Source organism: Myotis myotis, unplaced genomic scaffold (assembly GCF_014108235.1).
Source record: "Myotis myotis isolate mMyoMyo1 unplaced genomic scaffold, mMyoMyo1.p scaffold_m19_p_6, whole genome shotgun sequence".
In the NCBI taxonomy this organism is placed as follows: Eukaryota; Metazoa; Chordata; class Mammalia; order Chiroptera; family Vespertilionidae; genus Myotis; species Myotis myotis.
The window spans coordinates 21895863-21920094 of record NW_023416368.1 but is presented as its reverse complement, the minus strand read 5'-3'; the positions used below and the strand labels follow the sequence as shown (position 1 = coordinate 21920094).

Here is a 24232-nt window from a genome sequence, read left to right as displayed (position 1 = left end):
AGAATTTACACTCAGCCAGAATTTCTGTTGTTCTGGATGATGTTTGCTCAGTCCTTTGCGGTAATTTTCAATTGTTGTGTGAGGCGACAATTTCCCGGTGTTTACCTATGCCACCATCTTACTTTCTCCCCTGTTCAACTATTGCTGTATTTATTTACCAGACATTTTCCGAGCACCAGCTATGTACAAGTAATTCTTTTAGATACCATGTAGAATACATAATTATTTAGGAAAAATTACCCCTGATTTTAAAATTTAACCAAATTAACTTTTATTAGTACAAGAAGTATGAATGGAGCTCCTAATACATGCCAGATTGTGAAGAGCTTTGAGTATCAGCCTGAGGAGGTTTAACTTAATCTTGACAATGGAGAGCATTGGAAGACTGGTGAGCAAGGCAATGTCATAGTCAAGGTCATGCCTACAGGATGCATTTTGTGGTGGTTCTAACAAGGATAAGGGGAAGGGAGCCTGCAGTTGGGCGTGGCCAGGAGGTTGCTGCAATATTCTACATGGAAATGTTTTTGTTCTTTTTTAATAGGGTTTGTGTTTAGGGTTTAGATACCTGAAGTCATGTTCTGTAACAGGAAACATCTTTCCTTATCTTCAGGTGAGGATCTAAACTCACTCGATATGGCTGGATCCTTGGAAAGAGTTTCTTTACCTGGAAGAGATCAAATGAAAGATCATTGTGAAAGTGTAAGCAAGGTATAAACAAGGACTGAGAGCTTTTTCTCCAGGGCTGGTGGCATGGAAGACTTCTATCACCATTGCCTTATAATTATTTATGATCAACTATGATCCAAAAAAACTATCACACATGTCATCTCAATCATGCAACAGTCACAGTTTCCCCGTTTTATTAAAATAGAAACAGATTTCCACCCACAGGCCAGACTGAGTCCCTTGGCATGATGCACTGAAAGTGTGGAATATATGTTGGGTCAACAAGGTCATCATAGATCTGACTACAGCGTTGTTTAAGGACAACAGAAGTGCTGGAGCAGAACAAGGGAGAGAGGCATTGTTGGGGAGATGGCTGGGGCATGGCTGTAATAATCCTGAGACATATGAATGTCCCCAGACTGTCCTTCTGTCTGCCCACTAAATAGAGTCCTGTATGGGAGGTCTCTTGTCCCCAGCTCTCCAGATGTTTCTGTCTTTGCAGCTATAGAACTGGAGTGAAAGGATAAAAAAGAAGATTGTGACACAGGCCAGGGTTAGAGAGAAAGCTATTTTGATGGCAGAGAGTTGAAAAGAGAAGAGAGTGTGGCTAAACAGCATGAGGCAGTAGATATATATACAGGGTGTGCCAAAAAAAATGTATATACGTTTTGAATAATTATTAATTCCAATGGGTTAAATTTGAAAAGAAAGAAACATCAATTGAGCTATCAGCTGTTAAAGTGTGTGTACATTTTTGGAGATATCCTGTATATGTAAAAAAAAAAAAAAAAAGAATAGAGGGTAATTTCACAAGAATGGCTATGGAAAGTGGGTCTCCTTTATGGCATCCTCCAAATACAAGAGGATACATTACTTTTGGTTACTCTGTTCTTTTGACCATGACATTGCTCAAGGACTATAACATGGGGTCTGAATCATATATTACCTGGCCCTGAAAAGAGGGGTTAGCAATCTTGGCAATCACTGTTCGAGTCACTCTTTTAATCCCCCCACCCCCATTTCTTCACTTGCACAATGGTGGTGGGTCAAAGTCAAGCAGGCTACCAGGTGTTCACTCTAGACCAGGGGTGGGCAACCCCTGGCATGCGTGCCAAACATGGCACTCCAGTAACTTTTGCTGGCACGCGAAACCCTCTCTTATAATCTTCCGTTTATAATTTTTTTCTTAATATTGACTTTTTTATTTTTCAGATAAATTCAGTGTAGGTGTATCTTAGATAAATAAATAATTTTACATAACATGTATACATTAAAACATAAATGTATTTTTCATCATCATATACTGTGTTTTTGTCGCTCGAATGAATTTTATTATTTCTTCAAGATTCTTCACATACGTACACCTTAAGAGATATCAAGTAGGCGTAACATGTTCTCAAAAAATTAGGGTTGGCACGCAGAAGAATTTTGAGTCAGAGATTTTGCTGGTTTTGGCACGCACTCACAAAAAGGTTGCCCGCCCCTGCTCTAGACCTTTGCTGCTGGTGATGCAGCCCAAGCATGACAAATGATAGTGCAACCATGCTCCATATGGTCACAACCGGTTCAGGCCGAACCCAAATCCTCATCTTGCTGCCTGGAGTCTGTGCCCCCTCCTGTGCCTGTGCAGCGGGTTTTGAGATCCAAGTGGAGGACTTCCATTTCTTCGTATAGAAAACAGTCCATCCTCTTTTGGTGGTGAACAGGGAGAATGACATGGATTTTGGCTTAAACTGGCAGAAGGAGGGGCCCATCAGCTCACAGCCCTTCATCCGGTAAATCTCGGGTATGGTTCAGCGCCAAAAGCTAAGCAGCTTAGCTGGAAAGCTGGCGATAATGAGCTCTAGTTGAACAGGATCATTTCATAGTTCTGCCCCCAGGAGCCAAAAGTAACTGTAGCAAAAGGACACTGGCTTGGGAATCATGAGACACGAGGTCGGGCACCATCAGATCCTCCCCATACATCAGTTAGGTGACCTTGGGCAAGACATTCCATGTGTCCGTTTTTTGAGATTTCACTTTTCCCGCCATATATAAGGGACTGAACTAAAGCAGTGCTTCTCAACACTAGCTGCCTATGTGACGCACCCAGTTTGATTTTTTTAAATACCAGTGCCTACCCTCATCTCCATAAATGCTGATTTCTGTGGACTGCAGTTAGCCCAGCCACAGGTATTTTCTTACGTTCCCCAAATGCTTCTAATTTGAGTCAGTGTGAAGAACCACATGTCTGCATCGGAGGTCCTCAAACTTTCACGTGCATGTGAGTCACCTGGGGACATTGATAAAAGGCAGATGCTGCTTCCAGAGCTGAAAGCCTGAGGATCTGCATTTCTCCCACGGTCCCCGGTGATGCTCCTGCTGGTCCCAGGGTCACACCCGGAGTGGCGGCCCGCTTCGCTACGCTAGGACACAGTTTGGAGGCTGGTAGACCAGAAGCACAGGCCACAGAAAACCCACAAATATTTCTTCTTTTTCTATTTTTTCCCCCACAGAGTGAATTTTAAAGTTTGAATTGCTTGGCATCATTTAGAAATTGGGATATTTCGCATAACTCGGATGCTTGGCTTTGCTTTGAGAACTGGAAGATCTACAGCCCAAGGCCCCCACTCTCAGTGGCAACAGTCAGCCGAGGCTGTGGTTGCTGCCGCTTGACAGGGCATTTGTTCTCCGGCCACACATCCCCCACACTGACAGCTCACTCATTTACCCTCAGCCTCAGCAAGCCCTGAGAGTGTATCCCTGTTATAGGACAATGAGGACCCATGAATGAGTCCACCTTGAAGAAGGAAGGCCAGGATGGTGGCCCTGGTTGGGGAGCGTGGGTGGAGGGTGGGTGCCCAGCTCTTAAAGATGTGTGAGGTTTAGAGAAGAAAATTGCAGAATTTCACACAACACACTTGTTTTGTAAAAGATACCTGTACAGAAAACTTGTAGAAAAATATACTCCCTCTGTCCCATAATAATAGTAGCAAGTGAATATTTAAGCGGGAATTATTGGCGAATGCAGCTGTAAGTTATGTTGTAGCACAAAATTGCAAAGCCTTCAATCAAAATCAATGTTTCATGACATCTGTCATTTGTTTTGTCACATCTTTCAATTTTTAGGTTAATCTAATTATTACGAATTATAACTATTTTTCTAATTTCATCCACTGATTGAAATCAATTGTTTTATTTCAGTTGAATATCAACCCATTGTAAAAGATGAAAAAAAGAGAGTTTTCAAGCAAAGATTGAGTTGCAAGTGTCCAGTTCTTGATGCACCAAAAGAAAAAGGAAAAGTTGCAGAAAGGTGCAATTACGTTAGCTGCAAAACAATTTAAGTGCAACAGAATGACCATATCAAGAATTTGGAAATGTGCTTCCAAAAATAATTGTCAAGGAGAATCTTATGCTAATGTTGATTCTTTGAAAAAACAAAACTGTGGACGTAAATGCAAAGATTATGGAGAAAAACTTGAAAAACTTAGACATATTCCTCTTAGCAGAAGAGGCACCATATTAGCCTTTGATAATATTTCTCCTGAAATACTGGATAATACGTTTCTGTCACTTCAACAAATTATGCTGGAAGCAATGTAGAATGATGGCTCCAATAACTTTAAGCTCACGCATATAGGGAAAGCAAAGCTTCGCAGCCAATGGATCCTGCCTACAAGTTTAAAATGCAGTAACAAAATTATTGAAAAATCCAGAAACTATCTGAACACTCAAAATAAAAATTAGGAGTACTATTTTTAATTTATTGTTTAATTTAATCTACTTTTTTAATAATAAATGTTGCGTTCTATATTTATTTTCTTTTGCTACTATCATTATGGGACAAGTTACATTCATCAACTGCTACTATTATTATGGGACAGAGGGAGTAGAAGAATATCTGCATTGGAGTGGCCATTGATTTTCTAAATAGGATGGAAAAGCACTATTCACAAAAGAAATAATGGATAGCCTGGCCAGCATGGCTCAGTGGTTGAGCATCGACCTATGAACTAGGAGGTCATGGGTTGATTCCCAGTCAGGGTACATGCCCAGGTTGTGAGCTCCATCCCCAGTGTGGGGCATGCAGGAAGCAGTCAATCAATGATTCTCTCTCATCATTGATGTTTCCATCTCTCTCTCCCTCTCCCTTCCTCTCTGAAATCAATAAAAATATATTTTAAAAAAAGAAATAATGAATAAATTGGAATACATTTAAATTAGAAACTTCTGTTAATCAAGAGATGCAATTAAGAGAGTAATAGGTAAGTGACAGAGTAGAAGAAAATATAGGCAATATGTATAGTCATCAAAGAGCTAGAATCCAGAATATACAAAGAATGCTAATACATCTTTATTAGGTAGGCAACCTTCTAGAAAAATGGGCAATAAGCTTGGATAGGCATTTTATCAAAAACAGTATCTGAATGGCCAATATATTTATAAAAACCTTTTCAAGCTCATCAGGGAAATGAAAACTAAAATCACAATGAAGCACCTTTACATAGGCCAGCTAAAATGAAAAAGACAGATAAAGCCAAGTGTTTGTAAGGATACTCATAAACTAGAACCACATTTATGGCAAGTGAGTAAGAATAAGTTTTGAAAATTTTCATTTTGGAAAACTGAGAGTTTCAATTCAAGCTGAGCATATCCATTTATACACATGCATAAGATTCAGCAATTCCAATTTTGAGTAGATATATACTCAAAATAGTACACACATATGTTCACCAAAATACCTCTACTAAAATATTCAGAGCAGCAGTATCAATAAGAACCAAACCCTGGCAACAATACAGATGTCCATTTACACTAGAATGGATAAGTGAATGGTAGCATGTACAATTAAATACCATGCAGCAATGGGAATAAATGAGTTACTGCCACAGAAAGCAGCACAGATGGATATATTCACCTTGTGGAAATTCAACAAGATGTACACATCTAACTTTATGCACAATTTTGTATAAATGGTAAATTTTAATAAAAGGACAAATTTTAAAATATTCCTGGCACCCTTCTCTACCTACTCTACCTCAGAATATCTAGGGGTAGACTGGAATGTGTGTTTTTAATTAGATGTCGGGGATTTCCGATGTCCCCTAGAGCAGCGGTCGCCAACCTTGCGGACCTCATGGACCACCAGTGTGCATAGAGGCAGCCAGCTCAACAGATGCTTAGGGACGCGTGAGCCAGGGGCCAGCTCCTTGAGAAACAATAAGGAATCTGGGACATGAAAGTGAGTTTTATAATAGGAAGAGCAGTTAATAGTTGCACAGGATTTATAGTTATAAAGCCTTTTCATATATGGAATTACATAAAATTCAACATGAAGGAATTTCAAGATCTGAGCTGGGCCTTGTAAAAGAACCGGACACTATTGAAGGCAACAAAAAACTATTATGTAGAATAAAGTACTTTAGGGAAAATATATGGTACTTTAATGACTGAAAGGAAATAACCCAAAAGGTCCATGGTGGCTATTGCTGAGTTATTTTAAAGTGTCTTTCCTATGCTTCTGCCTACTTTCCAAATATTCTGCATTGTCTTCCAACACTAGAGGCAGGTGAGGCAGTGTCTGGGAACAAAGACTCTGCAATCAGACAGTCCTGGACTCAAAGCCTGGCTTCTTCATTAGCTTAGCCATGTGACCTAGGAGAACCCAGTCTCTGTGGCTCAGATGAGCCTGCCTCCCTTCATCCCTATCTCCAAACGTGGACACAGGACTCAGCATAAGTGAATCGAGTATGCTCTGCCGTAGCCATGCAGCCAAAGTTAAGCCCATGAAAACTGGTCGTACGACACTCACCAGCACTCTTACGGACGAGAAGATTTCTTTCCACTGAACTTGACGCTGCAAATGTGACAGCATGGAGCTGTAGGTCCCACCACAGGGAGAAAGCCTGCCTGAGGATGAGACCAACCTAGTACAAATAGAGCTGAGGAAAGAGAACTTCCTGATAACATTTTTGGACATCTTGATGAAGCCATACCTGAAACAAATAACCTCCGGACTTTTCATGTATGAATCAATAAATTACTTTCTGGAAGCTAGTGTCTTTATTATTAATGCTGGCTAGATAAAGTTACTAACACTTAATTCAGAAAACTCTGGGATTTATTTAAACACTATCAAGCTGCTCTCCAAAGTGGCTGTAGCATTTTGCTTCCCCTTAGCAATGTGTGAGAGTTCCAGTTGCTCCACATCCTCACCAATACTTGACTGTGTTGCTCATTTTCATTTTAGCCATTCTATAGATGCCCAATTTTATCTCATTATTTCAGTTTGCATTTCCCTAATAACTAATGATGCTGAGCACTTTTTTCGTGTGTTCATCTGCCATCCATATAGTCTCTGAATGACAGGGAACTGTGGCAGAGTCGGGCGCCACACAGATCACTGGGTGCAGACCTTGCTGTTTCCACTACATGAACCTGACCTCAGAAATCTGAGGTTTAAAGTCTCTAATCCGGGAAACATCTAACTCACAGAAACTTGCTGGAAATGAGAATCCACTTTCTCCTATCTTATCTTGGCATTCTCTTTCAATCTCCTATTATTACACTGATAATTAGTATTTACCAAAAAGGTTGAAAGGGAAGTTACAAACAGGATCAATGTAGGCAAATATATCTCTCCCACAGCAACTGTTTAAGGGTGTAAGTCTGCCAAATTTCTTCAAGAATGTGTTGAAAATAAGGAGAAAGTGCTAGGAACTTTTAAACAGACAAACTTCGATGTGGCTTTCTCTGTACTCCTACGTGAGCAACTGTAGTTTATTAAACAATGACAAGAACATTTAAGGGTCCCGGAAGTCAGCAATGATGGCAATTGACCAGTAATTCACCCTCTCACCACCTGCAGTCAGGAGATTTATGTGAGCAAATGAGAGACATCACAGGGAACTAATGCTGCAGGCAGCACGCACGTGTGAGAACGCAACATGCCTGGGGTTGTCAGAACCAACATCAGTCGTTGTGTCACACAGCAGCAAGCCAGCTGGGCAGCCAGCCAGGGCTCAGTTCTATCAAGAACCTTCTCCTTTGCTGCCTCCCTTACCCCTGAGGACTGTTGATCCTCACTGTTTACTCCCACTTACACAGACACAATGGCAGGAGCAGCCAAAGAATTATGAGCACAGACTCCTAGTCCTATGGAGTCAGGAATTAGGAAGAAGGAACGCTGGAGTGGTCCCTACTTGCTAACAATAAAACAGCCCATAATTACTGAGGGGTTTTCAGAAGCCAGACCCTGTGCTAAATCCATGAGATGAATAATCTGATTTAACCCTCACAAATGCTCCATGAACTAGATACTACCATTAGATTCAGTTTACAGACAGGAAAACTAAGGTTTGACGAATAGAAAGCAGAAATAAAATGAAGTCACTAGAGTCAAGTTGCAAAATAACTAAAAGCAAGTAGGTTGAGGTATGAGGAAACAGTTCTATTCTTGTTTTAATGAGCCTGGGAACCTACACCTTTGAACTTTCCAGTCTTGGGTCAATACATGATATCCATCAAACCTCCAGATAACCCTCTGATTACCCCTTAAAGGGCAAGGAAAGAGTGTTCATACCACCTGAGATCCATTATCCAGACCACCAGTCCTCTAGAGGATTAGCATCTTGGACCCATACAGAGTCTAAGAATGTAGGACTGATTCTTCTCAAGAATGTACTCCTGACTGTAAGAATCCTTGGTTTTTCTTGCTTCTGCACACCACTCTGGGTATTGCTTGGTTGTGTTTTCAATTTGCAAACCTCAAGACCCTTGAATAAATGTTTATCTTTTATTTCTACCCAAAGCCTCCTATTGTATACGATCATTTGACAGGTTCAAAGAATATAAGAGACTTGCCCAAAGTCACACAATTACAGTGGGGCCTTGACTTACGAGTGTCCCGACTAACGAGTTTTTTGAGATACAAGCTGTCTCTCGGCCGATTTTTTGCTTTGAAGTTGCGAGCTAAAATTCGGGTTACGAGTCAGCTTCAGATACCCCACCACTAGTTGGTGCAGCGAACGTCACAGTGATTTGACATACGAGTAATTTGAGTTATAAGCTCCGTCACGGAACGAATTAAACTCGTAAGTCAAGACCCCACTGTATTAAGTTGTTCCAGGATGTGTCTCATATTTTGTTCCATTTTTCTAGGATAAATAGGTGCACCTAGAAGGGGATGTTTATGTCAACTGGCCTCAGACCTATAGCACTTCTATCAACACCCTAAGAAAGGACCCTGAGAAGTATGGAGAACAATATGGGAGGGTGTCATGAAAAGCCTCAATAGAAATAAATGGCAAGCTGACTCTTGGTGAAAAAGTGAATCTAGAATGCCAACCAATTGTTAATAGCAAAGTCAGGTAAACCAATAAAATAACTGAATGAGAGTGTTGAAGAAGTTTGAGGTTGTTTTTCTCAATAGTGGTTCGTTGGTGGGTTTGACCTGTAGAATTCTCTTACATGAAATCTTGGGCTGAAGGACAGGACAGCAAACAGAAGCAGAGTTGCTACATCAGAAGCTGAGGTCAGGGAGCAGGAACAGAGGTCCTGAGACACCGCCCAGGGCGAGTTCACAACCGCCTCATTTTACAGATGAGCAAACAGAGGCCTAGAGGGAGAGTGTGATGTGCCGGGGCCATAGACATGTAATTGATGTGGCTGACATTTATTGTGCTTAATCAACTGTGTACCAGGTTGTTTCACATGTAGTCTTAATCCTCATATGAGGAAGACAGTCATATCATAAAATCTACACGAGGAAATTGAAACACAGAGAGGTTAAGTAAATTGCTCAACACAAGTCAAGGAACAGAGATGAAACCCAGGCATTCTGGCCTCAAAGGCCAGGTGATTAACCGTGGTGATGCCTGCCTCAGTGGCATTGTTTAGAGGTTTGTTTACTTATAATTTATAGATCTGGGGTGGCCTTAGTCTGGGAGCCTCTCCCTGCCGGAGATGCCAAGGTGCTCAGGCTCCAGAATACGGCTACTTCCCATTCACTTTGGCATTGGCCAGCCCAAGTAACGGGACCCCCGGGGGAGTCATCTGTCAGAGAGTAGAAAGCTTTGTCTAGGGGTTCTTCTGGGCTCCTGCTCCAAGGAACCATGGTAGTGCTCCAGGAAGAGATGATATGCCAGCTAGTTTTAGGAATGGTTCCTTGTGTGATGTTCTTCTATCTCCTCCCTAGCTCTCCCCCAATCCAATCACCCCCACCCCAAAGCTACCACTCATCCCGATAAATGCCATTTGCGAGACCACGGGCCTCACCTTGGTCCTGCTCTGAAGACAAGCAAGGAACTTGCATTAGCGTGACCAACCATGCCGGTGTGCCTGGGAGTGTCCCAATTTTAGCCTTGACTAGAGCCTGGGGGGACCCCTCCGTCCCAGGCAGACCTGGGATGTTGGTCAGACAATGACAAGTCTCAATGGCTTGACACTCGCTTAGAGCAATAATTCTCTGTGGCTTCAACTTGACATACCAAAAAAGTATATCACCCTGCAACAGGTAGGAGGCAGGAAACGCCTGTTTTTCTTAGTAATAGCAACCCTGACGAAAATAGGGTTTGAGGGACGGAGGCCAAGTTTATGACCACCCATGGACCCCAGAGGAACTCGCAGCCGGAGCTTTCTTCCTGACCTAGGGAAACTTGGGAAGAAAGGAAGGAAGGGCTTAGTCACACCCTGGGAGTGGCAGCCAAGAGCAATACTGCTCCTCACAGAGCCAGCTCCCGGCCTCTCTCTTCAGGAAAAGTAGATGTTTCCCGAGCTTTACGCCCTTTTACAAAGCCAGAGTGACAAACACTGATGGAGGGAGGAGGGAGCCAGAAAGCACAACCATCTCCCCAACTTTGGAAGAGCAACTTCCCCACCCCAGCAGACCCCTGAGCTTTCACTGAACCAACCACCTCAGCCAAGACACAGGCCAGGGCCCCACAGGAAACTCACCTGGGCCCCAGGACAGACTCCGCTCCCTGGGGATGCAGAAGCAGCCACCCATGTGTTCACCATCCTCCACGGGCCGAGGACCCTGGGAACACCAGCCAGAAGAGCACTGCCAGGGCACAGCCTCCCCACGGTGTTCCTCCTCCCGCCTACTCCCTGGCACACGAGGGACCAAGGCCCCGGCTCAATGCACAATGCAGCCTTTGAAATCCCGGCTGCAGCAGGAGGCCCAGGGAGGATGGGAGGGGCTGCACAGCCCTCAGGCCCCGCAGTCCTTGCACTGCCAGGCCTCTGCCTGGAAGCAGAGCTCCTCCCTGCCTCTCTGCAGACTGCTTCATGCCTATCAGGCTGTGGCACATTCCTGGCATTCTAAGACTCAGATACACAGTTTGGTTCTTGTGGGGGTAGCCAGGGCGGAGGAGGAGGGCAGAGAGCATCCCAGGAACCAGGCTGCTGTTCTTGCTCCCTCTCTGACTGACTTGGCCTCACAGACTGGCCTGCCACGGGGAAAGGGATTCCCCACCCAGCCTCTCTCTGCAATCACCTCCGTGGTATCTGCATGAAGCTGAAGCAGGGGCTGCGGGTGCAGCATCTCACCTCAACCCCAGCAGCATCAGTGAGCCAACTGCCTGCTGGTGAAGGTGCAACGCCCCAGCCCGGGCTCCCAAGGTCCTGGTGAGAAGGAATCCGAGAAATCGCCAGATGTAGCCCAGCGTCTTACAGGTGAGAGGGTGGAGGACAAGGTATGTTAAGGCTACAGTATGCACAAAAATACTGGTCACACGGACCAACCTCTTTTCCATTTTGGATAGTCAGCAGAGCAGGGGAATGCAATTGACACAGTGTGGCTGAATCTCAGAAAACCTCTCGTGACAGCTCCCGAAGGGGATGGAGGAAATATGGCTGGATGCCAACAAGGTTAGACATAGGCACAGGTGATCGAACAACCACGCTCAAGGACCACTCATTACTTGATGTTTCTTTAATGCCAAGAGCAAAGGTCAGTGGTGAGTGGTCCAAGAGTGAGGAGGTATGGGCCGAGAGAAAGCAGGGTCCTGACAGCCGGCCTTGCGGGCTACTTGGAGGATGGACTTGAGGTCCCTCTCGCAAGCATTTTAAGCAGGAAGGTGGCCTGGTCAAGTTAAATTCTGGAAGGAGTGCTGGGGCGACAATGGGAAGGATGGCCCAGGGGTCCGTCTCACTGGAGTGGTCGGGAGAGTCCACCGCACACACCAGCTCAACCACAGGTGACAGCGTGTCGACTGTGTCTCTGAAGTCTGGCTTCCGTTTCAAACCTGACACATCTTGACTCCCAGTTTACTACAGACCAGGCGCTCATTATACATCACTGCACTTAAATCCCATAATGTAGGCATTATCACCTCTATTCGTGAGTGAGAAACTAATGGAGAAGGGTGTGCAACTTGCCTAAGGCCCTGCCATGTATGGTGTCAGATTCAGGACTTGAGCCAGGTCTCCTTGCTTCCACAGCCCAGGGCTTCACTCTTCTGGTTATGGGCTCTTTTCATGACTCCACCGAGGAAGGATTATTGGGCAGGTGGGGGGCAAGGGGGCAGGGGCAGGGAACACAGGATCTCTCTGATCACAGCACCACATGCAGGATGTTTAAAGCATCCACTTCCCATAAGGTGCCCCACGCCTCTCCCCTCACCAAGGAATGGTGTTTAAGTGTGAATTAGGATGTTTTCTTGGGCCCAAGATAAAAGGGCAAGGGGCTCTTTAGAAAGCAGCCACTGGAAGTGTGGGGAGGTATGTGAGAATCAGACAGTGAGGAGAAACCATGGTCTCTCTTGCACATGGCAGCAAATGCTCAGACTTGTCCTTCTCCTTGACTTGCCTGCACACCATTCTCATACAGGCACAGTGATAGAGAACAGAAATGGCAAATGGTTCAGATCAGTCAAGGGAAGGCCATCTGTCATAGATGACAGACACCTTGAAGCAGTGGACTGAGACACACATTTTGGCAAATCTGAAATGAATGGTCCATTCTGGATAATGTCATTGCTTCTCTTGAGATACAAGAAACTAGTGCTATTCTGCTCTGGGTAGCTCAGATGAATCAACCAGAACAAAGAGTTTTCCAGACGGAGAGAGTAGCAAGCGTAAAGGCGCTGAGGCTGGACCCTGGGTGGCATGTTAGAGGGAAAGCATGTGTGATTGGAGTCCAGTGAGGCAGGGCAGGGCACAGAGATGAGGTCAGAGAAAGCAGCAGGAGGTCAGAATGTGTAGGACCTAGAAGGCCATCTAAGGACTTTAGCTTTTACTCTGGGTGAGATGGGAGCCAACGGAGGACACTAAATAGAGGAGTCCTATGATTGACTTAGTGCTTTAAAGGGTCACCCTGGCTGCTCCTTGGAAAATAGGCTCAGCTGGCATGCTGGGTATGCAGCAATTATAACGTCTGGGGGAGAGACGGTGATGGCTTGAACAAGAGTGAAGTTAGTGGAAGTGGTGAGAGGGTCTTAGGTGTTTGACATGTTTTTCAAAGAAAAGTATATTAGTCAAGGTTCTCCAGAGAAACAGAACCAGTAGAATATATAGTACCTGTGGTACCAGGAGGGCACTGCCCAGTCTGAGGAGAAGCCCCTGAGAGGCTTCAGGCAGTGAGGGACATGGTGCAATGCTCCCTGGTGTGTGGCTAGACATTCTGGTTTGCCATGGAAACCAGACATCCAGACTTTCAGACTAATTCAGAATCTCTTCCCAAGCACTGTGTTGGGCCAATACTTCAGGGCAGACAAACATGTCTGCCAAACAAATCCAGCCCAAGCGCAGCCTGTTTGCCCCTTCAGAAGTAAAACTGAATGGTTTTCCTTGGAAAATTTCACCATCTAGTTCAGATAATAAGATATGCTCTTAAGTGCTGTAGTTCAAGAGAAAAACTAAAAGACCGTGTGGTGGGTGAAACTGTGCCCCCCAAAATAATATATTGAAGACTTAACACCCAGTACCTTAGAATATGACTTTATTTAGAATGGGATTGTTGTAGATGTAATTATTTAAGTTAAAATGAATTCATACTGGAGTAGAGTAGGCCCCTAATCCAATACGACTTGTGTCCTTAATAAACAAACACCCTGTGAAGAGATAGAGACACACAGGAGAAGCCCAGCTGACCATGAAGGGAGGGAGATTAGAGCAATATGGCTGCGAGCCAAGGACTGCCAGCAAACCACCAGAAACCAGGAAGAGGCAAAGGAGGCTTCTCCCTAGGTGTCATAGGGAGCACAGCCATGCAGATGCACCTTGATTTTGGACTTCTAGCCTCCGGAATCATGACACAATAAATGTCTGCTCTCTTAAGCCACCGAGTTTGTGGTAGTTCGTAAGGGCAGCCCTAGGAAACCATTACAGACCACACGAGCGATAAGCACACCATGTCACCTATTCACCCTCTACTGGAAACATGAACCTGGGAATCATTAGTATTCAGAGATAATACTGGTGACATGAGCAGAAAGTTAGCATGTCCCAAAGGGAAAAGCAAAGAGATCTTCCTGGAGGAGGTGGCATGTGACTGGGGGCTTTGAAGCAAGGAATTTTGACAGGAGGTGGGAAGAGCATCCCAGATTGAGGAAAACCCATTCGCAAATGTGCTATGATTGCATTGGAGACAAGTTAAGGGGAAAGCCATTCCATGTGAATGAATGCGGAATGATGTTGCATCTTCTCATTCATTCATCATTTGTCTATTTTTCCTCAAGCATTAATAATAAAATAATCTATATATATAAAAGCCCAGCAACCGAAAGGCGGAATGACCAGAACGATAAGTCGACCAGTCCCTATGACGCACACTGACCACCAGGGGGAAGACACTCAATGCAGGAGCTGCCCCTGGTGGTCACTGCCTCCCACAGTGGGAGCGCCACTCAACTGACTGGGATGAGCAGTGGGAACAGCCGCTAGCAGGCCAGGGTGAGGCCGAGTCTCTGTACCTATCAAATACCTGAGACAACCCAGACTCTGGCCTGACCCCACCAGCTGATGCACGCCCTCTAAGGTGTGTTCTAGAAAGAGCACAGGGAGCTGGCATAGGCAGATGGCAAGAGGGGACATGACTGTGGACACCCCGGGGAGGCTGCCCTGATGGCTGAGGACCCTGGATCACGGCTGCCCTGAACATCCCTGATGGTGTCATCGACCTGGCATCACACATCAAGGACATTCACCGAGTGGCTTTGGGGTGCAAAGCTCTCCGTCAGGTCCCTCCAGAACATAGAACATGCCTTTACCCAAGACATTACCCTGAAATACCATCCCAGACTAATTTCATCATTCAGCAGCTGCTCAAAGGGCAGGTCCACAGCCGCTCGGCTGACTGGGATGAGCGGTGCTCCCACAGTGGGCCAATCCCTGCAGGCCACGCCCCCACCAGTGCACAAATCTGTGCACTGGGCTTCTAGTAACAATAATAAATGCTTACTGAGCTTTTATTATATGCTCATGTGAAAAGTCCACCTTTAATCTTCACCCACCTACCTAAGTCTGAGTGACTTGCCCAGCTCATTCAGCTGACAGGCACAGCAGAGCCAGGGTTCAGGGCCAGCCCTGTGACTGCAGGGCCATGGCCCTCACTGCTCTAGTTAGTGCCTGACGCTGTAGGGAGACCCATGCAGGCCTGTGGTGGAGGGGCCCGGCAGCCATCAGAAGGCACAGGTGACCAGGCTGCGGGCGAGGTGCTCCCCAGACTTTCCTCTGTGAAGGAGGAGAAATGTGCCCTCACCAAAGGTCAGCTAAGGAACAGGTCCTGCAGCTCCAGGGCGGAGGTGGGGCTGCTGACCTGCTGAACCAGGAACAGGTCACCAAGCTGCTGGCTCTGACCTCGCCCAGAACAGCTGACTGCTCTTTCCCAAAAGGCAGTTTCCTGTTTCGTGGCTCCCACAGCAAACCCGGGGGCTTTTCCAAAGCCTCAGCCTGGAAAATTTGCAGTGAAAGTGTCCACTTCTCTAAGCATTGTTCTCATTCCCAACCCATTATTTTCTATCAGAAAGTTTAATGTCAGGAATTAGATTACTATTCCTGTCATACCAGCCCATTTTAAAGGTAAAGAAACTGAGTCTCATAAATATGAAATGATTCATTCAATACTTTCAGGTAATTTTGTGGCAAACCCTATATTAGAACTCAGACCCCAGGACTCAGTTTTGCCTGTTTCCACAAAACATGCCAACACTAATCAGTTCATGTTCTAAAATTAAGTTCTGTGGGGAGAGGCTAGGACAGGGTGTGTGTGTGTATCAAGTACAAAATACAAGCCAGGACTGACTCTCCCCACCACTCCCAGGGAAAGGAATTTCTCTCAGCCCAGCTTATCTTTCTGGGAAATTCAGGTTTTCAGGCATCCGACCCAGTGAGTGGGGTAGGAAGGAGGAGCCCTTCTACCCACCCAGTGAGTCCACCTCAGCTGTCTTTCCTCTCATCTGGGCAACCAGAGGCCTGGGCAGGCTGCACGGCAGGAAATCCTGAGAAATGGAAGGAACTTAAAACGCCCATCAATATGGGAGGAGCCAAGTAATGATGGTGTGTTTAGTCAGCAGTGAAAAAGAATGAAGCCAGTCTACATGTGGAGTCTAGGAAGGATCTTTAATACACATTACAAAGCAAAAACTGAAGAGGCCTGTACACAGCATGGTCACATTGATGTACAAAATCACACCACGTATGTGACTTTGGATGTGTAGGGAAAGGACCACATCAGCCTGACGATGGGGGTCCATCTATTCACTCCACAATCGGGCTGCGGGCCTTGGGCTGGGGGAGGGGATCCACAGAGAGCAGAGCAGACAACAGACCAGAGTTTCTGTAGCCGGTGAGGGAGGGATGGAGGATAGGGAAGGGGGAAGGGACACGATGTCCTTATAGTTTATGTACTTCTGTGTTATGGCAAGTTTTCCAGCTAGACTGTTGCACGATGATGTCATAATAAATACAAAACTGTATGATCAAAGAGAAGTAGGTATTAGTAGGAGGAGGAGGAATGCACATGTAGGCACAGTGTGCCAGGGGTGCTCATGGGAGGGCTCCTGGGTTGTCTTTAAAGCTGTTACTCTTGACCTTACTGGAGGGATGGTCTCTAGGACCGGGCATCCCAGAAGGATGATACCAAGTAGAGAGGGTCAGGCACAGTGTCCACAGCATCACAGATGGAAGAAAGCATATTCCAGTAACAAAGGCCCCACACCCCCCGCAGTTTCCTGATGGCCCTCAGAGAGCACTGCCTGGGCCGCTACCGTTCCGGAGGAGGCAACATTTGAATAGAAGGGTCATCTTCTGGAGCCGAAGCCATGAATATAGCAAGCTGTCTTCTGTGAAAGTGGCCTTCTAGACATGACCTTTGCACCCTCCTGCCCTGGTCGAGTGCCTCTGTCTGACCAGCAGCCTGTTCTGAGGGCCCTTGCTCTAGCTGGGAACCTGGATGGTAACAGAGGACGCCTCTTTTCTTCTTGAAGGTGCCACCTCTCTGCCCAGGCAGTCTAGCCCCGAGCAGACGGCACAGTGACGTGGATTGCACGAAAGGACACACCCTTCCCCACCCTGCCACCTCCCAGTCTTTGGGTTCGTCTTCTGTCTTCTCTGGACAAAAATATCAGCCAGACAAGCTATTGGCCAGTGGGGTAACAGAAACCTTACCAGCACTCTGATGTGCTTCTGCCTCTTGGTGTCCGTTTGGGCAGAGATTTGTGACCGGAAGACCAGAGTTCAAATCCCGGTTCTGCCATTTTCCACTGGTATGCTCTTCCACATACTTCCTCCTTCAAAAATAACAATGATAATAATTAAGTGAAGGTAACAAAAAAAAGTTCTACTTCACAAAATGGTTGTGAGGATTTTCAAAGTTTTTTATATTTTTTATTGAATTTATTGGGCGGCCATTGGTTAATAAAATTATATAGATTTCCATTTAAAAGTTTTTATAGGTGTCTGTCTTTCACTTGTGCAAACCTTGTAAGTGTGTGTGTGTGTGTGTGTGTGTGTGTGTGCATGCACACGTGCACAATCACTGCTCTACTCATCTTCTAGATGGGCCTGGAGCTGACAGGATTTTGAGGGGACAGGGCATCCAGGCAAACAGCATGTGCCTGTCAGCTGTGACAGAGACCAAATCTCAGTCCCAAACAGAAAGCCTACAAGGAAATGCATCCAAGTAAAACCAGATCCACCTGTCCTTGGAGATAATCAGAAAGATTCCTTTAGGTTACTTGGGGCGAAGGCATGCAGTCTAGACCACCCTAACGGCATTTCTGTCCTCACTCCTCACCTGGCGAACAGTTTCGAAGACATGAGTTTTACAAGCTGTTTACTTAAGAAAGATGAAATCTCATGTTCAACTATTTTCACTGTTATAGCATTTGACTTTGTGATCTAATAAAGCTGTTTAAAGCAAAAGGACATGTGTCTCTCTTCTTTTCGAGGTGTTTTCATTGATACACTTCACGGGGTGACCTTGGGCAAGCCAGCCATTTCCCCTTCAGTGCTTTCCCCTCTTCCTTTGAGTCCCCACACCACCCGGGTCTTGCTCCTATGAAGATTCTGTCCCAGTCCCTCTCCCTCTGGAAGTGGGGTACCCAGATCTCCATCCAGCCATCCAATACAGCTCTGTAATTTGTTCACAGCTCTGAAACACTGTCCCCTCCTTTGTTCCATTTTCTGTACTTCTATTAATAGACCCCAAGCTTACTTCACAGCCTGCTGGGTCAGGAGATAGCTCATATTCCATTTACTTGGAGAGATTCATCAAAATTCAGATGCCTCGATCTTGTTCAGCCCCAACAAATCAGAATCTCTGGAGGCAGAATCCTTAGAGGTTTTCTTTAAGAGCCATTTCGGGTGAGTCTAATATTCATACAGATTTTGGCAAATAATGTCCCAGTCAGGCCCAGGTGTAGATTTCAGGGGTCTATATGCCCAGCACATCTTTCTTAATATTCTGATCCATGCAAAGGTAATTAAAAACCTTAACCACAGTGGGGGTGAGGGGGGGTGGGGGGGTGAGGGGGGCAGCACATTCAGGTACAGTCCACTCCTCAGTAAAAAGAATCTGAGAGGTTCCCTTTCACCCCTCAAAGTTCAGTGTCCACAAATAATGAAATGACAACTTATACAGGAAGTTCCCTATTGATGAAACCCTTCAACTCACTACATCTTCACACCATACCCATGACATAGGAGTTGAACCTGCCATGTAGGAAGTGATGAAAGGGTTGTCTGAGAGAAGTCAGGTGACTTCTCTAAGGCCTAGTTTGTAGTTATTGGTAGAGATGGATTTTCTTGAACATCCAAGCCTGCGCCAGCACATACAGGAGCTTTCACCACTTGAGACATCCAGGAGCACATGAACCAGACACAAACACACAGCGCCCCAACCCCCAGCTCCTTCCTCAAGCAGCATTTGTCTAATAACAAAAACAAGAATTATTTAAAATGACACGTGACCACATATGTGAAGGAGTCAAGCAAATAAGCAAAACAAGGCACTTAAGAGGTTTCAGCAATGCGTGAGCACCTGGGGAAAGTAGGAAAGAAAAGCCACTTAAATACAGGGTGCCAGGGCTTTCAGCCTGTGATATGGATCTGAGTTACCTGGCGTGGTAGGCAGAATATGCCCCCCTCCCCAAGCATGCCCCAATCCTCAGAATCTATGAACATGTTACTTTACGTGGCTAAGGGGACTTTGTTGATATAATTAAAAAATTTGAGGAGAGATTTGGGGGATTACCCAGATATAATCACTAGGGTCCTTGTAAATGGGAGGTAGGAGGGTTAGAGTCAGAAGATGGATGGCAAAACGAGAAGGGGGCAGAATCAGAGAAAGAGATCTGAAGACGCTACTGCAATGTTGGCTCTAGATGGAAAAAGGGGCCATGAGCCCAGGAACGTGGGAAGCCTCTAAAGTTAGAAAAAGGAAGGAATCGATTCTCCCCTGGAACTTCCAAAAGGCTATGGCCCTGCCAATACCTTGGCCTCGGCCCAGTGAGAATCACTTCAGACCCTGACATCCAGAACTATAAAATACTGCATCTGTGTTGTTCCAAGCCAGGAAGTGTGTGGTGTGTCACAGCAGCCACAGAAACAGATACACCAGGAACCAGTAAGACACAGACCCTCATCTGGGCCCAGGATTAGTGGTGAGAGGCTCTGAGGGGAGCTTGCCGGTGTTGCCTGTGTGCTGTCTTGGAACCACACTGAGCATGGAGGCCATCAGCAACTCCCTGCAGCCTCAACGTCTGGAGGCCTCCAGTTAGCATGGGGGTTAGCATGGGGTGGGTGGATGACCTGCAGACCTCTGAGTTCCCTCCCTCTGATCCGTTCCATTAATAATGGTGCCGATCTCTCATCAGTCTTCCTCTCAAATCACCTATTCTGAAAGGTACCCCTTCTATTCCCTATTTCTTCCCCCTGTTTATTTACTTCACAGATTACAATCCTAAGTCTGGGTGTTAGTTTATCACCCTTCTCTTCCTGTTTCTGCTGCCCCACCCCTGGCGCAGAATGGCACTCCTATGTGAATGAATGAATGAACTCAAAAAGTAAGGAATCCTTTAGTTCTTTTTCAAAAAATGTCTGCCAAAGTCTCTCACATCTTATATTTGTAAAATTGAATTTCTTTAAAGCTACATAATCCAAAAGTTTACACCGATCCAGGGAGCTTTGTTCTCTCAGACTGGGTCTACATTCCAAGCAGATAAAATCAGCCTGAATATTGATCGTCCCCATCCATGTTCTAGATCTCTCCCCAAATCTGAAAAGCCTGCTGAAGCAGGTGGGTTCCCAAGAAGGAGACTCTGAGTCGAAGATTTGCCGGCAGGAAGCGTATGGAGACATGCTCACAGGGTCCACTCAGGTGGGGAGTGAGGGAAACAGGAGTGGGCAGAGGGAGGAGTGGGCTGCAATGCAGACCCAACAGAGTTCTCAGCTGGTTCCTGCAGGGAGCTCAGGAGTAGGCATGGCCCTTCAGAGTTGTCCTGGCCCCAGGGCACAGATAACCAGTTACTGGACTGGTTATAGCTCTGTCATGGCCAGTCCTTGAGGGCAGACTGGCCCACAAGGGAGCATGACATGGGGACAGCAGTTCTCGGCAAGTCCCTGAAAAGGATTCAGCTGAGAGCTGCCAACCTTGAAAGCTTCCAGCCGCTGGGAGAAGGACTGGGCTAGTCGTGGTAGGTGGGAATCGAGGCAGGCTCCAAGCATGCCTTTGGTTTCCTCAGTCACTGGGGGGAAAAAATCTATTAAATCAGACTAAGCCCAGGATGGAGCTCTGTGTCACACCCATATGAAGTGGGGTAGAACAGACTAAGGATGCAAGAGAGAAAAATGCTGCCCAGCCGGCGTGACTCAGTGGTTGAGCATTGACCTATGAACCAGGAGGTCATGGCTCAATTCCAAGTTAGGGCCTAGGTTGCAGGCTCGATCCCCAGTAGGGCGTGCAGGAGGCAGCCCATCAATGATATCTCTGTCTTTCTCTCCCTCTCCCTTCATCTCTGAAATCAATAAAAATGTATTTTTTTAAGAGAGAGAGAAAAGGATGCTGATGTCGAAGAGTCCAGAGAGAGAAAAACTGAGATGGATTGAGGGTACACAGACAGCCTGACTTGGAAATAAGGTTCTTCTGAGGTGGGGCCTCAGGAGAATGTGATGCGTGGAAGTGTTGACAGTATGGAGGAATGAGGTGTGCATCTGCGTCAGTTCACGGGTGAAGGCTACAATATAAAGAAGGAGAAGGGGGAAAGAGTACACAGGGCAGCATGATAAGAAGCCAATTAAAAAGAATTAAGAACATTGCTGGGCACAGTGAAGGGCAGGCTGGGCTGGCATTGGGAGTCGGCCAGGGCCCAGTCACAGGAGTCTATGTCTTTCCCCAGGAGGCTGGAATGGAGCAGGGACAGCTCAGAGCTGACAAAGCAAGTGTGACAGGGGACACGGAATGAGAGAATCGGGGGCTGGTGAGAGAGTCACTGAAATGGGTGACCTCGGACTCAAGCTGGATGAGGAGGCCAAGGGGGTGGGAAAGGACATGAGAAGAGAGACAGATCTTGACATGAGGTCATGAGAAGAATGTCCAGCAGATTCGGGAGGGTTTGGGGAGTGAGAGAGCAGGTGGAGGGTACCGAGGGGAATTTCAGGGATCGTGTTTATATGATGGAGGATGAAGAGGAGGGTGGAGAGGGCAGTACTATCCTCCAGGAAAGCAGGTGTTCTGTTTAAAGCTGTGACATTACAGTAGTGATAAATGCATGAAGGAGTTCTAACCACATATTGAATAAAAATGCAAGCTGACTTTCAAACCACTTCATCTCTAACCAAAGCTCGGTCCCCTCTCCAAAGGCAACCACAGGCAACCTGGAGTATTATTCTAGAACGCTGACTGCATTCCAGACAACCTATTTGGGTCCCCATTTCTGTACCAAAAAAATTTACGTATATACATATATATGTGTATGTGTTAAATACATGCATTATATATACATATAAACAGGGGTGGGAAAAGTAGCTTTACAGTTGTGAGTACACAAAACACAGAGTCTATTCTTGTATTATTATTTATTAATTGTTGTATTATTTTCTATACAAACAACTGCAAACCTACTTTGCCCACCCTGTATATATTCCTAAATAGGATAATATTCTATACAGTAACTCTCTCACTGCCTCACTCTTGGCACCAGAATTGCCCACAGTGTGAGACTGACAGCTCTAACTTGGATGGTTTCACTGGACTTGCGGCTCCATCTCCAAGTGAGAAAGGCGGGGCCCTTGAGGAGAAGGGAGCCTCCGTGAGGGCAGCCCAGGCCCCGGCCTGTGAGGGTGAGGCCACCGCCATGGGCGATGCTGGCACAGAAGCCTCTCCTCCTTCCCCTGGACAAAGGCAGAGCAGTGTGGCCCGAAGGCTTTGCCACATGGTTTTCCAACATCTAGAAATGTTTTCCTGTTTCTGGGTGAGAGTTGTTAATCTTCCTTCCTGGAGTCTAAATAAAGTTCAAAACAAACTTCTAAACAAAGGGGCCCTCTGCTCCTAGGTCTCGACTCCACTCCCTGGAGAGGAGCGGGCCAAGATGCTAGGATCCTGACGACTTTTGCAGCCGAGCCCCGCAGAATCCCACCCCAGGCTTCCTCTTGCACCTTCCTGGTGGCCACCAATTGTTATGGACATCCTCCTGTGGGTAGCGTTTTATTTCTACTGGCCCCTTTCTTCATGTCCTCATAATTGTGCAGGGAAAAGAAAACAGTTTTCCCAACAGAAGTTACTTGGGGCTTTCAAATGGCCCAAGGTCCCATGTCTCTCCTAAGAGCCTAATTTATCAGCATGCAGCTGGACAGGTGACAAGGATCCTAGACAAAGAGAGGTGAGGGGCCCCCATTGGAGCCCGATGCTGCCCCTGCCTCAATGTGAGGCCAAGTGGCTGAGCGGCTGGTCCAAGAGCAGGGCTCTTCAGCATCACATGGGAATGCAGCCCCTGCCTGTAGGCTTCCCAGAGTGGCTGTGTGTGTGGGGGGGGGGGGGGGGGGGGGTTTAAAATATCCCTGGAAGAACGTTGCTGGGAGGCACTGGGTGTATTTCATTAAACTGAGTCCACACAAATGGGGAAAATGTTTGGTCTTAGAAAGGAAAATTGATCTCAACCAGAAATCAAGGGAAGGGATTCAAGATCCTGTCACCTTCGCATATGAATTTATGCTGCTTCGGAAGCACGTTCACTCAGATCCTTCAGAATATACTAGTACTGGTAATAAACAGTGCCAGACCTCCGACCTGCCGCCTTCTGCACTGCACCCTGGGATGTGGTAGGAGACCATAGACCCTGGTTGCTCATGGCCGAATCCTGACTCATCATCTCATTGGTTCATCATGTAGCCTGCTCCAAAGTAAGAAGAGCTGTCACCAGCTCATCCGCACAGAACTAGGCTGAACAAAGTGGGAGTAAAAATGCCCCTCCCCGTAGCACCTTCTCTCATGAGAAGCAAAGCCCTTCCCTTAACCCCATCCTTTCCTTGAGACAACATGGTCCCCAGTTTCATGGGAAATGAAGAAGAGGTTACCATAGTGTAAGAGTTAGAGGGGAACCATTAAATAAAATTTCTTTATGGTTAGGAGATTTTAGCAAAAACACGTAGGGAGAGGTGACAACATTGAGAAATCATGAAGCAAGGCTGAGTCTAGTCAGGAGGCTGCTTGTCCAACTGTGACAACAAGTCCCTTGTGAATCACTAAGAAAAGAATGGAATTGCTAAGGGATGGGACGTGGGGTTGAAGGAATGTCAGGGGCTGGAGGAAAAGAAGCATAAACAATAGAGATCTTTATGCCTATCCTGCTAGGGGTAAGCCAAGCTTGGCTAAAGCTAACTTTCCTACTGCAGACTTGATATGGAAGCAAAGAATTTTCTAACCAGAAGTTCTTTTAGAAAGCATATAGTCTAGACCAGTGGTTCTCAACCTTCTGGCCCTTTAAATACAGTTCCTCATGTTGTGACCCAACCATAAAATTATTTTCGTTGCTACTTCATAACTGTAATGTTGCTACTGTTATGAATCATAATGTAAGTATCTGATATGCAGGATGGTCTTAGGCGACCCCTGTGAAAGGGTCATTCAACTACCAAAGGGGTCGTG

The 24232-nt window shown here is 46.0% G+C and overlaps 1 protein-coding gene and 1 long non-coding RNA gene across 6 annotated transcripts in view; one reads left to right on the top strand and one right to left on the bottom strand.

The window, feature by feature from the left end:
- The window catches only part of SH3TC2 (SH3 domain and tetratricopeptide repeats 2), a 53071-nt gene extending 42090 nt beyond the window's left edge, over window positions 1–10981 (bottom strand). For all 5 annotated transcript variants that reach the window (XM_036314202.1, XM_036314204.1, XM_036314203.1 and 2 more), the window contains exons 1-2: window positions 10603–10981; window positions 566–664 (exon numbers count right to left, since the gene is read on the bottom strand). In XM_036314202.1, coding sequence (XP_036170095.1) covers window positions 566–664; window positions 10603–10654 — 151 coding nt within the window. In that variant the 5' untranslated portion in view covers window positions 10655–10981. The remainder of the gene's footprint in view (window positions 1–565; window positions 665–10602) is intronic.
- Window positions 10982–11183: 202 nt separating this feature from the next.
- Window positions 11184–17466, top strand: LOC118658668. The gene is made up of 2 exons (XR_004968344.1): window positions 11184–11322; window positions 16817–17466. It is a non-coding gene; the product is annotated as an uncharacterized LOC118658668 (long non-coding RNA).
- Window positions 17467–24232: the final 6766 nt, after the last annotated feature.